The sequence below is a fragment of the Pyrus communis genome, chromosome 5 (genome assembly GCF_041283825.1).
Source record: "Pyrus communis isolate YQ-2024b chromosome 5, ASM4128382v1, whole genome shotgun sequence".
NCBI classification, from domain to species: Eukaryota; Viridiplantae; Streptophyta; class Magnoliopsida; order Rosales; family Rosaceae; genus Pyrus; species Pyrus communis.
This window is the reverse complement of record NC_142569.1, coordinates 30,857,089-30,870,000: the sequence shown is the minus strand read 5'-3', so window position 1 is coordinate 30,870,000 and position 12,912 is coordinate 30,857,089. Positions and strand designations below refer to the sequence as shown.

General features: G+C 40.1%; 1 protein-coding gene across 1 annotated transcript in view; it reads left to right on the top strand.

The window, feature by feature from the left end:
- The window catches only part of LOC137724325 (CCA tRNA nucleotidyltransferase, mitochondrial), a 23,168-nt gene extending 11,385 nt beyond the window's left edge, over window positions 1-11,783 (top strand). Inside the window, exons 15-16 of the mRNA XM_088694906.1 lie at window positions 10,434-10,748; window positions 11,283-11,783. Coding sequence (XP_088551032.1) covers window positions 10,434-10,553 — 120 coding nt within the window. The 3' untranslated portion in view covers window positions 10,554-10,748; window positions 11,283-11,783. The remainder of the gene's footprint in view (window positions 1-10,433; window positions 10,749-11,282) is intronic.
- Window positions 11,784-12,912: the final 1,129 nt, after the last annotated feature.

Genomic DNA, 12,912 nt, shown 5'->3' with positions numbered 1-12,912 from the left:
TGATTTTAGTCGGAATGAAGTGACACTTCTAGCAGTTAGGACTTTGTCAAAAGTAAGAGAGACCAGAAAGACAGGTTAGTCCATTAGGGCGGGTACTTGATGATTTTAGTCGGAATGAAGTGACACTTCTAGAGCACTTTGTCAAAAGTAAGAGAAACCAGAAAGACAGGTTAGTCCATTAGGGCAGCTATGGTACTTGATTTTTGTCGGTATGAAGTGAGACTTCTAGCTGTTATGACTTGTACTATTCTGATGAAATATTCTCCACTCCCTCCTAAACAACAACGTAAGAAAAGATAATCTTATTGTAAAATTGATGGATTGATGAATGAATGAATACCCATAAAAAAGAACAAGACTTAGGAATAGTATTTGATACTTTCAAAAGTATCATCATTGTTTTGTGGATGGTTATAGTTACGGGAGTCTCTCTATAAATAGAGCACTCCGTTTGTTATCAAATGCATTGCAAAAGAAAGCAAGAGAAATAATATTAGTATCTTTCCCTCTCTTTATCTGTCATCCTTTTTATGTTATAGCTACTAAAATTATAGTGTGATATTTTGCATCTGTTTCGCTCATGTCCATAGAAAGGTTATCTCTCTAACTTTTACCTATTTATAACAAATCTTTCTTTGTTAATGAATGGTGGTGGGCGGTCATAAACCCAAGCCGTCAGGAGAGAAAAGCAAAGGAAGGAGGATGATTCTCTACCCTCCTATTTCCATGCCCTCCTCTCACACATTATTTTTTGTCTTATTATCCCTATACAAAAATTAATATAAGATGTTGACGTGGTTTAACCGTGACTGTTCAAATAGGAGGAGATGGAAGGGTAGAGATATTAGTAGGGTAGAGAATCCTCTTCCGCAAAGGAAATCAATCTCTACCGCCCGTCTTTTCCTTCTCGCCGCCTGTCCTTAAGTTTGTATTTTTTTTTTTGTGTGCCTAATTGTCGTCGTGAGATGTTGTAGCCCTTATATAGTCGAAGCTTTTTGGCACATATACTGAAAAAAGGAAGTTGGGATTGTCAACTTTGAAGGGTAAACCTGAAGCTAAATTTGAAGTCCATATCCAATGTTAGGGGTTTATGGGCAAGAAAATGATAGTACTATTCTTAAAGTGTCTTGTGCAAGTCACGTAACTTAAACTAATGGAAATTAGATGTAATAGCTTTTGTTGATGCAAGATCTAATTGTAAATCACACACACACACACACACACACACACAAAAGAACACATGAATATATCGTTGTTCACTTGAATCGAGGCTACGTTCACGTTGGCGTAGTCTCCAGTTTCTATTATATAAATGTAGGTTACAATATAGAAGAATGCTTTTGCCGTCGAGAGAGTAATAGAGTTTGGAATGAGAGGCTCTCCTCTTAAGGGGATTTCTTTTATAGTACTAGGGTTACCCTCGTGGCACCATGATTATCTACTACAATAACGTCCTACTAATCACATACATAACATGCGTGGAAATTGCTAATATTTTATTATAATAATGCTTACAAAAGTAACATTTAATTTTTTTTGTTTCAGTTTACATTTTTCATTAAAAAACTAAAATTAGTTAACGAATAAGTTTTTAGTTTTCAACAAATATTACACTTCTATGAGTTGGCCTCTGGCCAGTGCATCAAATTTTAGAAATGTGCGGTATCGTTTTCGCCTAATATTAGACGCCATAGTCAAGATCAACTGGCTGCTTTCTTAAGTGTAACTCGTGTGGATGTGCAAGACCGTTATCTTGGCTTGCCTATTGTGCTTGGGCGCAATCGTTCTGAATGGTTTTCTTATATTAAGGATTGTCTTTGGAAAAAGCTGAAAGGTTGGAAAGCAAAGCTCCTTAGCGCTGCGGGAAAGGAGATCCTTATAAAGGTGGTTAGGCAGTCTCTACCCATTCATTCGATGAACTGTTTTCTCCTTCTGAAGACCTTTTGTGAGGATCTGCAGAGTATCCTTTGCCGTTTCTGGTGGGGTGATTGTGAAGGCCCCCGACGCATCCATTCAATGTCATGGGAAAATACGTGTCGTTCAAAGGATGAAGGTGGTCTTGGTTTTTGCTCTCTTTATGATTTCAATCTTGCGCTTCTTGCCAAACAAGGGTGGCGGCTGGCTTAGAATCCAGACTCTTTGGTGTTCCGATTATTAAAGGCTAATAATCAAGAAAATAATGGAGGCGACACGTGTACTTTTGGATGAAAAATAACAATATTACCCTTAAGACATACCAGAGCTTCTACGCGCAAGCAATGGACAATCATGGTACAATCAAGATCAAAAGTGATTAAAATAGGTATTTATTCAAAACCTATTTCATCCATCCTTATCAAATCCTCCCCACGAGGTAATCGTCAATTATTCATTCAAAATACGATTAATTTCCTAATTAATTAATTAATTAATTAATTTTCTAATTAATTTCCTAATTGATTGCAAATACCACATGTGGCCAGTTCTCGTCTCTCCAAAGGGGGCCGGCCACACCCCTATAAATACCATCTCATTTTCTCCAAAAACCTAAGTTGAATCCTCTTGCAAAATTCTCCAATTTCTCTAAACACTTTTCCATCAAATTCTAACTTTGGCATCAGAGGTTCTTTGCCCAAAGACCCCCCCATTCATTGTGGGTGCGTGAGGCTCTTGGCCTTGACCTAAGGTGTTAATTGTTTTGCAGGTGCATTTTCGTCCAAGAAGAAGAAGGGGGAAATTTTCATCCATAAATTGGTGCTTTCATTGATAGTTTGATTCACACGCTTGAAGAAGACTCTCGCATTCAAGGTTTCTCATTTTTTGTTCATCCGTAGATTTTTCGTACGTTCTTATTCTTAGAATTTTTTCATATAAAAAATTCTTTGAATAAACGTAAAAGAAAAGTACAATGACAAGAAATTTGGAAACCACAACGAACGAAACTTCCTACGTTTAAAGATCCAAATCAAGTGATGGAGTTTGCGATGTAGCAAGCCCACGGTGAGCAGCGAGCAACGAGGTAGCCACAAGCTCAAGCCCACGCCACTACCTTAGCAGAGCAAGCCTAAGTAGATGCGGCAGGAGAAGCAGCCCAATGCTCGTGGGCCTAAGGCAGGTGCAAGCCTGGCGTGCTCATGAGCCAAGCCCAGGCCCAACATGCACGTGTGCCGCAGCCCATTCCTATGGTCCAGCCCACTCCCATGGTGTCCCAAGCAGCCCAAGTCGGTCCAAGATCGGTTTAACTGTCTTGGTTCCAAATTTCTGGGCCGACAATTGAACCAGGGACATTTTCACCCCATTTTTCCTCGGATTTGGCATTTCCTAACTCAAATCTCATGCCCCGAGTCAACCACACTTCCACTACTCAAGGAGATGCATTCCATCCAAGCTCTTCCAACCCAAATGGTGAACAACACTTGTCTCAACAAGTCATAGAGTTGACGAGCGCCCTCGCACAGCAGACGACCTTGGTGAATCAACTCTTGCAGCTCACTAAGATATAAAGTGCCCCAGACAAGGTGTCTCGAAGCAGGACAAAGGTAGACGAAGAACCTTTCCAGCAGCGTCCTAGCAAGCAGCTACTCGACCAGTTATGAACCGAGCATTCTGGCAGTGTACACTCCCGACTAGGCCCCTGAGATCTCGTATACTTTCATCTTAGTGCATAGAGGAACGTGCATTCTTGGTTAGGCCCATGGGCAAACATACACTCACGATTGGGGCCACACTCCGATAAACAACATGAGCAACCTTTTAGACGAAATGTTCATTTGCGGCTAGGCCCGCATAGAGCATCCACCACCTCATATTGGAGTTGGCAGCATGAAGGGCGGAGAGAAACAGTCACACAATCTGGCTCAAGTTCAACCGGCAGCTTGCGAGTAATTTGTTCGCCTGCTAGGAACGTACCTTTTGTATCGCAGTCGCGACATAGAAGAGCCAAACACATGGAAAAAAAGCCTAAGACCAATAGGTAATGACAGAAGGAGCATGAAGCTCCGCTGCCCCACTAGAGGAAAATTTAGGAAGAAGTTGAAAGACTCATGACCAAACGATTGCGTGATTTCCAGCGCAATGAAGCTACTGATGAGGTGCTCCACCGAGACATGACGAACATAAACGAGTCACCTTTCATTGACAAGATGGAGCAGATGAGACTATTCCACATAGATTGTTGAATACAAAGATTACTTCTGTTCCGATAAATGCAGTATTCAGCCTAATGGCGCACCGGGGGCAGACGAGTACCAGAATGACACACTAGCCCAACCACCAAGAACCGGGGGCAGACCTTGTTCTTAACACTTTAGATGATTCAATACTGAAGCAGCATATCACCAGTAGTCGAGCATCACGAACCTAGTAGTCTAATTCCTCTTGCTGCGCACAACCTGGCCTAAGCCAGCCCCAGCTCTGCGCTCACAGCTGTGCTTACTTGCTCCATGGCTCCCGGTAGCCATTGATTTGTCACTATGGCTCCTAACTGTGCCAATCTTGCACCACGGCTCCCAGCCCTGTCGATCTTGCCCTGTGGCTTCTAATCGTGCCGACCAAGCCCATAACATTCCAAACTTCAAAGAATCAAACGACGGAGCAGAAGACAAGGCTTTATTAGCAGCCTCTGTTAGAGAAAAATTTAGTGGTGAATAAGCTTGCAATCCATTATGATTCTCAATTGTTCACCAACCAAGCCTCAGAATGGCACACGATGAAATCTAACTATGGCACAATACTTGGAGAAAGTTCGATAGCAGCACGATGCGCTTCCCACTTGCACCTTTATGCAGGTTCCACAAGCAGTTCGAAGTCTTAAGCAGATTGCCAAACAAGACCTCTCAAGCTAAGGATTATTTCAGTTGTCCAGTAGTCCAGTTTTCCTTAACACCCATATGGGCCGCTTTCCAGTGCGAGAGGATAAACTAATTGCTCTCCAGTGCGAGAGGGTAAACTAATTCCCTGACACCCATATTCTCCAGTGCGAGAGGTTAAACTAATTGCTCTCTAGTGCGGATTACTCTCCAATGCGAGAAGGTAAACTAATTCCCCGACACCCATTTAGTTAAGCTCTTCAGTGCGAGAGGATAAACCAATTCCCCAACACCCATCTGGGTAAGCTATCCGGTGTGAGAAGGCCACATAGCCCAAAAGATCGAATGCTTGAAGACCAACTAGGCATCAAATGATCAGGGGGCAACAGCCACTTTACACTTAGCAGTTCGCTCATCCGATACTTCATCTTTAACAGCTCTGATCTTGGTAGCTTCATCCTTGACTGCTCCATTTACGACAGTTGAGAAATCAAACTTAAGCAGTTTCCTAATTTTTGGTAAGTAGCTTAGATGAGGTAGCCCAAACCGTGACCCATGCCACGCCACTTCCTCGGCCCATGTCAAGCCAGCCCTTGGCTTCAGTCAAGCCTTGTAGCACAAGCAGTAGCCCATGCCACACCACTTCCTCAACCCATACCGAGCCAACTCCTGGCCCCTGCCAGCCAATGTACCGCACCACCCAGACGGTTGCTCCGTGGCAGCACCACCCAACAAAAAGATAAGGAAAATTAAGTTTTTCTTACATTAGTGTTGTGTAGATAAAATAAAAAAAATCAATGGAAGACAGTTCTTTGCACAAGCAAGCAAAGAAGAATGCTAGGGGAGGGGGAACAAATATCCTCTAGTTTTCTTTCTTTCTTTAGGGAAAAATAATTGCCCTCCGAAGTTGATTTAATCCCCTACTTAAGGTAGACTTAAATAGGCATTGGAGGTGATTTATTTCCCTTTCCTAGAAGAATCTAATTCCAAGTCCAAGTGAGAGTATGCATCAAAGCTGGAGATCTCTACATTGTTGCCCTTTCTTATAAGCATCTCAGCAGGTGTGGGGACATTTGTGGAGTAGAAATTAATCAAGAAAATTATGGAGGCGACACATGTACTTTCGGGGTGAAAAAGGACAATATTACCCTCAAGGCACATCGGAACTTCTATGCGCAAGCGGCGGACAATCATGGCACAATCAAGGTCAAAAGTGATCAAAATGAGTATTTATTCAAAACCTATTTCATCCATCCTCATCAAATCCTCCTCGCAAGGTAACCTTCAATTATTCATTCAAAATACGATTAATTACCTAAATTAATTGATTAATTTCCTAATTAATTAATTAATTAATTAATTTTCTAATTAATTTCCTAATTGATTGCATGATATTATTTTGACATAATATCTTGCAATTACACCCAAAAACCACCATATGTGGCCGGTTCCCATCTCTCCAAAGGGGGCCGACCGCACCCTTATAAATACTACCTCATTTTCTCCAAAAACCTAAGTTGAATCCTCTTGCAAAATTCTCCAAATTCTCTAAACACTTTTCCCTCAAATTCTAACTTTGGCATTAGAGGTTTTTCGGCCAAAGCCCCTCATTCAGCGTGGGTGCGTGAGGCTCTTGGCCTTGACCTAATGTGTTAATTGTTTTGCAGGTGCATTTTCGTCCAAGAAGAAGAAGGCGAAAATTTGCATCCACAGGTGAGGCATCTTGGAAGCTAGATTAATCCTTGAAAGAGGATTGCGCTGGCGGGTAGGGAATGGTAATTTGATAAGGATCTGGTATGATCGGTGGCTTGAGCGACCCCATCTTTTTCACCCTCTCATGCCTCCTTCTTCGGTTAGTGGTGTGGAGTTTGTGGCTGATCTAATTGATGCGGAATCGGCTTCATGGAATCTTAATTTTGTTAAGGAATTATTTCCTCCGTGTGAGACAGCGTGGATTCTTGCTACTCCATTAGGCTGTAGACTTCATTCAGATAAATTAATGTGGCAGTACGATTCGAAAGGTTTGTTCTCGGTAAAAAGTGCTCATAAAATTGCTTTCAACCGACAATTTGAGGCTTCCTCTTCGCAGTCGAGTTTGAGTAGGGTACCTTTGTGGAAAGCTCTTTGGAAGGCTAATGTCCCTGGTATAGTGAAAATGTGTGTTTGGAGGGCTTGTCATGATATCTTGCCTACTCGTGCCAACTTGGAGCTTAAGGGAGTAGCCGTGGACAATATTTGTCTTCTTTGTAGTTCCTCTTCGGAGTCGGTGCTACATGTGTTCAGTGATTGTCCATTTGCTCATTTGGTGTTCGCCTCTTCCCAATTAAATATGGGTTTAAGGCTTTCGGCTCATGCTTCAATGTGTGATTGGATGTCGCTATGTGTGGAGCAGTTATCCATAAACCAATTAGCTCTGGTGCTCATGATCCTGCATGGTATTTGGCATGCTAGGAACTCTCTGCTTTGGGAGGAAAAAGTGGCTAATCCGCTTTAATTTCTCATATTTCCAAGCTGCAACTTGTAGAATTTGTTAAGGCTAAACCAGGTCAGTTTCTCGTCCATTGCAGGCGCCGTCTCATTGGAGTTCCCCAGCGCCGCCCCCCTCCAAGTTTGGGTGGGTGAAAATTAATGTGGATGGTTCTTTCCTTGCTGAGTCGAATGTGGGAGGTGTAGGTGTGGTATTTCGTGATGAAGTCGGTAGTTATGCTGGGGGTTTTGTTCGTCAAATATCCCCTGCATCGAATCCCACGATGGTGGAGTTAATTGCTGTTCGTGAGGGTGTTCGTTGGGCCTTGGAACATAATTTGGCTCAAATTATTGTGGAGAGTGATTCTTTGTAGCTTGTTCATGTTGTTGGCATCCAGACTTATCTTCACCCATGGATCTTCTAGTGGAAGATATATGTGTTAGCTTGCGGGGCTTTGTGGATTCGCAGGTTTGTTATGTGCGTTGTACTGCTAATGTTGCGGCACATTGTATGGTCAAATTGGCTGTTTCTTCTTCCTTTGATTTTAGTTTTCAAATAAAATGAAAACTGGAAATAAAATTTCATTATCGAACGACTTGGAGTATAACGTGATCGACAAGTCAAATGTTCATACTTTGACAGTTTCGTTATAATTGTGACTGTTGAAAATGAGAGCACGTCCCTGCTTAAAAATACAGTAACTTGCCGATTGGTCCATAAATTTTGCGCGAGGTGAAAATGATGTCCTCAAACTTATTAAAATTTGTCAAATTCATCCTTATTATAGGTCCAAAGCTAATCCATTCAACTTTACGTGGGATTGCGAACTTAACTACCTAGAGAAATTAAGATATATATCCAGTCAATTGTTTTGAATCTTTTCCTCTTTCTCTGAACATGGAGGATAAGCAAACACATTTGACTAATACATAAAACACCAAATCAACAAACCTACATTAAATACGAAATTAAAAAAGAAGGTATTAAGTGGCTATAAGAATCACATTCAACAAAGAAAAAAATAGACAAAAATCAGGAACGAATGGAGAAACATAAAACAAAGTTAGATCATTGCAGATAAATTCAATATTGATACCACTTACATGCTATATGTTCTGATAAAAATTCTTTGTTTGGATAAAAGCCAAATCCGGCTTAAGATAGAGACTGAGATTAGATTAGGTTTGCAGCACTTCTCGTTAACTGCAACTAATGTAGGTTTTTCCAAATACTAATTCTTCATGTATGAAACTGTTGACCCTAAAAATTACAAAGCCTACATGGCGCGCAGGCCGAGTAACTAATGAGCTAACTCCGTCTTTCGATTGATGTGGGGCCTGCCAACTCATCGGCCGAGCTTGGCCGAGGAGTAAAATTTGTTGATGTTGCGTTGCTGACTTCTTTATCTTGCGATTGTGGCCGAGGAATGAACAAATTTCGGCCTTTGGGTTCTAGAGCCTGAAGACAAGGCTACTAGTTCTGCGAAGTTCAATATCAAATTCGGCTCCCAGGGTGCCGAATGTAGTAACCTGGTAACGCCTCACTTCGCCGAGAGGGCTAATGAGATGACCTCTGCCAATAAGGATTCGAAAATCCTTCTCGACCGAGACTTGGATAGATAACCAGTCGGCCTCGACGCAGTGCTGTTTATCCGAATTGAAGGTGCTTCGCGGTCGATTGATTCTACGACAACAGTGCTGTTTATCTAAATTGAAGGTGTTCGCCGGTTGCCTTCACAGTGTTGTTTATCCAAACTGTAAATGTGTCGGCGGAAAAAGAAAATAAAAAATCTTAAGTTGTTTGAGAGGTTTGCGCAGGGTAATTTGTGTGTTGAATTGGAGGTCCCTCGAATGGTGCACGCTAGCTTGTATTTATAATACTGCTATACTGGCTTTGGCGGATGACACTTGTTGGACATCTGTTGCAGAATCCAATCATTTTTCAAACTCATAAGGCAATTTATGTTACGCAGGGCAAAGCCCATGCTTTAGTCGTACCATCTCACGCAAACTAAAGCCACGTGTTCATTTGCAGCAACCTGATATACTGTGATTTTATCTCCAAGTCTTACAGGTGTTGCCATTTGACTAAAATTCTTAGCATCCTACCAAGGATATTCGGTCCCACCATCATAATCTTTTATCTCTTCATGCATGGTAAACCTCCTGCTACATCACGTCACTATTTCCATGTTCATCTAAAGTCTGCAACCTTTCATCCAAATGGCTGCCTTTCCAAACAAGATAAAAGCCCATCTTGACTTTTCAAACTCATAATCAAAAGTCTAGCCTATTTAGGCTTCTTACCTCATCATAACTCCATCACCATCAAATCCTGAGCTTATCATATCACCCCCAAAAGCCAAGCCTATCTAGGCTTCTGCATCTTTAATATCATCTTGCAGCATATCCAATCCACACGTCCACACACATCCCAACTCAATTTAAACTGAACCACTTGCTTCAGAATATAATTCGCACCCTATTTATTTGGTTGAAGAAGATGTTAGGATAATTCATATTAAAAGATAATTATTATGATAAAAACCATAATATTATCTTTTAATAATGACAAAAATTATCTCTACTTTTCTATCCGATGATTGAGAGCTATGATCACTCAACGGCCTTGATTGCACAGGTAGATGGTGTAAATTTGAATCCAAATAGAAACATAAGGCAAGCTACTCAACTTAACTACCTATTACTATTTATTAAAAAAAAACTACATATTACTAGATATTAAGTTTTTGTAACAAAAAACATCGATAATATTAAGTGTAAAATCTCATATACGGTATAAAAGTCTATTCTCCAACGGCGGGCGCCCAAATAAAGAAAAGAACAACATGCATGGAAGGTGACATTTCATTTTCATTGCGTACCTCCCCACCTCCTCTTTAATTAGCTAGGGTCGACATGGGCCAGTTCCTCTTTAAACCTTTCGAACTTATGCCATAAATACGTATAAATATTATGTAGATCAATTTTTTTTAGAAGAAATTTATAAATTAGGTTCTAAAAGATGTTAGACACTAGTTGGGCGATGGGCTGGGGCCTAACTGCCTAGGTGGATTAAGTAAGTTTATTACATATTAAATAAATAAATGTCTATTTATACTTAAAAAATACATAGCTGTGTTGGGATACATAAATGCTAATGTATCCTTTACTTGGCAGCAACAAAAGATACTTGCATGGCAGCTTGCTCGCCCTTCAGGGACTGCGGAAGAATGCCCCGACTGGATGAGGAAAACAAATTGTTTAAAGATGGAATCATACTCAAGCAATTGCTCTTGAGAAGTGCGGTTTTTTAGCTCTGCGGCTTTATGGATGGATTGATTGCTGAGATCAATATCTGTAAATTCGGATCCCTGCAGTAAGATATGTCCGGTTCACCATTTACAAAAGTGACCATGCTCAAGAGTTTGCAAAAGCACCAGGACAGTCACCAATGTTCACTGTAATGCTACCAGTCATTTTTTCTCCTTTCCGGTACGAATATATATACACATTAGCAGTTGGGAACTTTGACTATCTCTTCCCCACCCTTCATGTTTACGTCGAATATGCCATTTGCTAATCTAGGTGATAATTTGAAGAAAAATATACTAGTGAAATATGTCTCTCCAAACCATGCATCAAATTTTATTATTCACTGCTGACTTTGTTAATTATATGTTGACTGTTTCTTTACCAAGTGGAATTGCAAAGGGCCTATATAAATCCAAAAGGATGTATATTGACTTCTAGAAAACATGATATTCATTTAGCGACACCTGCCATTCCTTCTGCTTGGATCGGGCCTAAACCCCTCCTAGTCCCCCTCCCAGACTAAGGTGGTTTACCCAGTCATGCGCAGTCAGAATAGCAGATGATTTTAGACAAGTTGAACGATCGAGTTTGATCATACCTTTGTCAATGTCTGTGATCATGAAATTGTACTGGAAGAAATAGCATGGATATGGAGCTTTTCTTTTGGATTACTTTCTTTCTTTGGAATTATTCATTGCTTTTTTTTTTTTGCAGTCTTATCGATAACAGGCTCTAACTGCCGCTCTACTGCTACAAGAGTCTTGTTCGTGTCGCCCAGTTATTGCTTCAATTCTTCCATCTCTCTATATGTTTTTGCAGATGCAGAGTCAGAAATATGAAATGTCACGTATACGCTTTCATCTATATCGTGAGCTGCCACTTTGGAAGCGTGTTCTACGGTCAAAACAGTTTCTTTTAGTTTGCTATCATGAGGGAGTTCATGTGCTACTTCTTCCGAAAATTGCCACGCTTTCTACAACCTCTGGAAGATTTTCAACCTCTTCCATAACCATTTCTGCCCCTTTTTTTATGACATGAACGCTTTATTAATAGTTTGTATCATATTTCATGACTTGAAATAAATTAGATTGCCAATGATCAAATGGTCTAGTAGCACTCCACCTCTATTTTTGTTGTAAGAGAGCTTGAGTTTCAAATCCTATATATAAACGTTATATAGATTTTGAATAATAAAGAATTGAATTGGAGTTTGCATTAACTTTGATCCTTTGCTGTTTTCCCTAAATATAGTTGGAAATTGGTAATAAGGGTGACAATATATGGTGCCCGTAAACAATTTTATCCTGCACATTTTATATGCCAAGGTATTGTACTATAGATTATAATGTCGAGAAGAGAAAACAGTTTAATATCATTCCTAAAACTTAAAGGTCTATTTAGAAGTTCTTTTAAAATGCCCAAATGATTTTTATTTTTTAATTTTTTTGCACAAATGATATTATTTACACTAAGGGGGAGGGGGTGGGCTTAGTCTCTCAATGAGCTAGCAATAATGTGGTTCAAACTCGCTTTTGGCGAAAATCGAACCTAAGACCTCTCACTTACAAGTAAAAGAGGAATACCACTAGACCGTAGTACTAAGTAGCAAAGGGTTTTTATTCATGTTTGGTAGAAAAAGTTAAAAGTATTTTTGGATTCAAAAAACACTTGAAGTGCTTAATGTGACAACACATTTATTGCAAATGTTTTTGAGCATAACTGCTTTTTAAAGTAGTCCCAAACGAGACACCTCACCACACATTGGCTCTCTCTCTGTTGAGACTCCTTTCACTCGAGTCTCTCTCTCGACACTTTTCTCTGTCTTTCACGGTTTCCCCTCCAAGGCTCCGATGGCTGCAGTGCACAACATAAGAAATTTAACCTTAATTTGTCAAATTTAATTAACGTTTTGATTTGGGATTCTGAAGTGGGGATTAGGTTTCGAAATTTCACGGAATTGGGAGGTTTTGAAAGTGAATTAGGGTTTCGGTTTGAGATTTTGAATTGTAATTAGGGTTTTGATTTGGGGATTTTGGATTAAAATTAAGGTTTCGATTTGGAGATTTTGAATTAAAATCACATTTTCCATGTGCTGCTAGTGATTAGATCAATTCTGTAATGGTGTGGATTGTTGGAAATATGCCAATAATATGTGATAAACTTATATATACTAATAATAAATGCAAATAAATATAGTACAGAGAATATACAGAATGAATAATATTTAAGTAGAGAAATAGAAGATCGAGGCTTACGTACTGCAATGTCCTTGAAACAGAAATTTCGTCCCCACTCAGTGCTTGTAGTTGTACAGACGTCTGCTTCACCAGGATTCAACGATTTA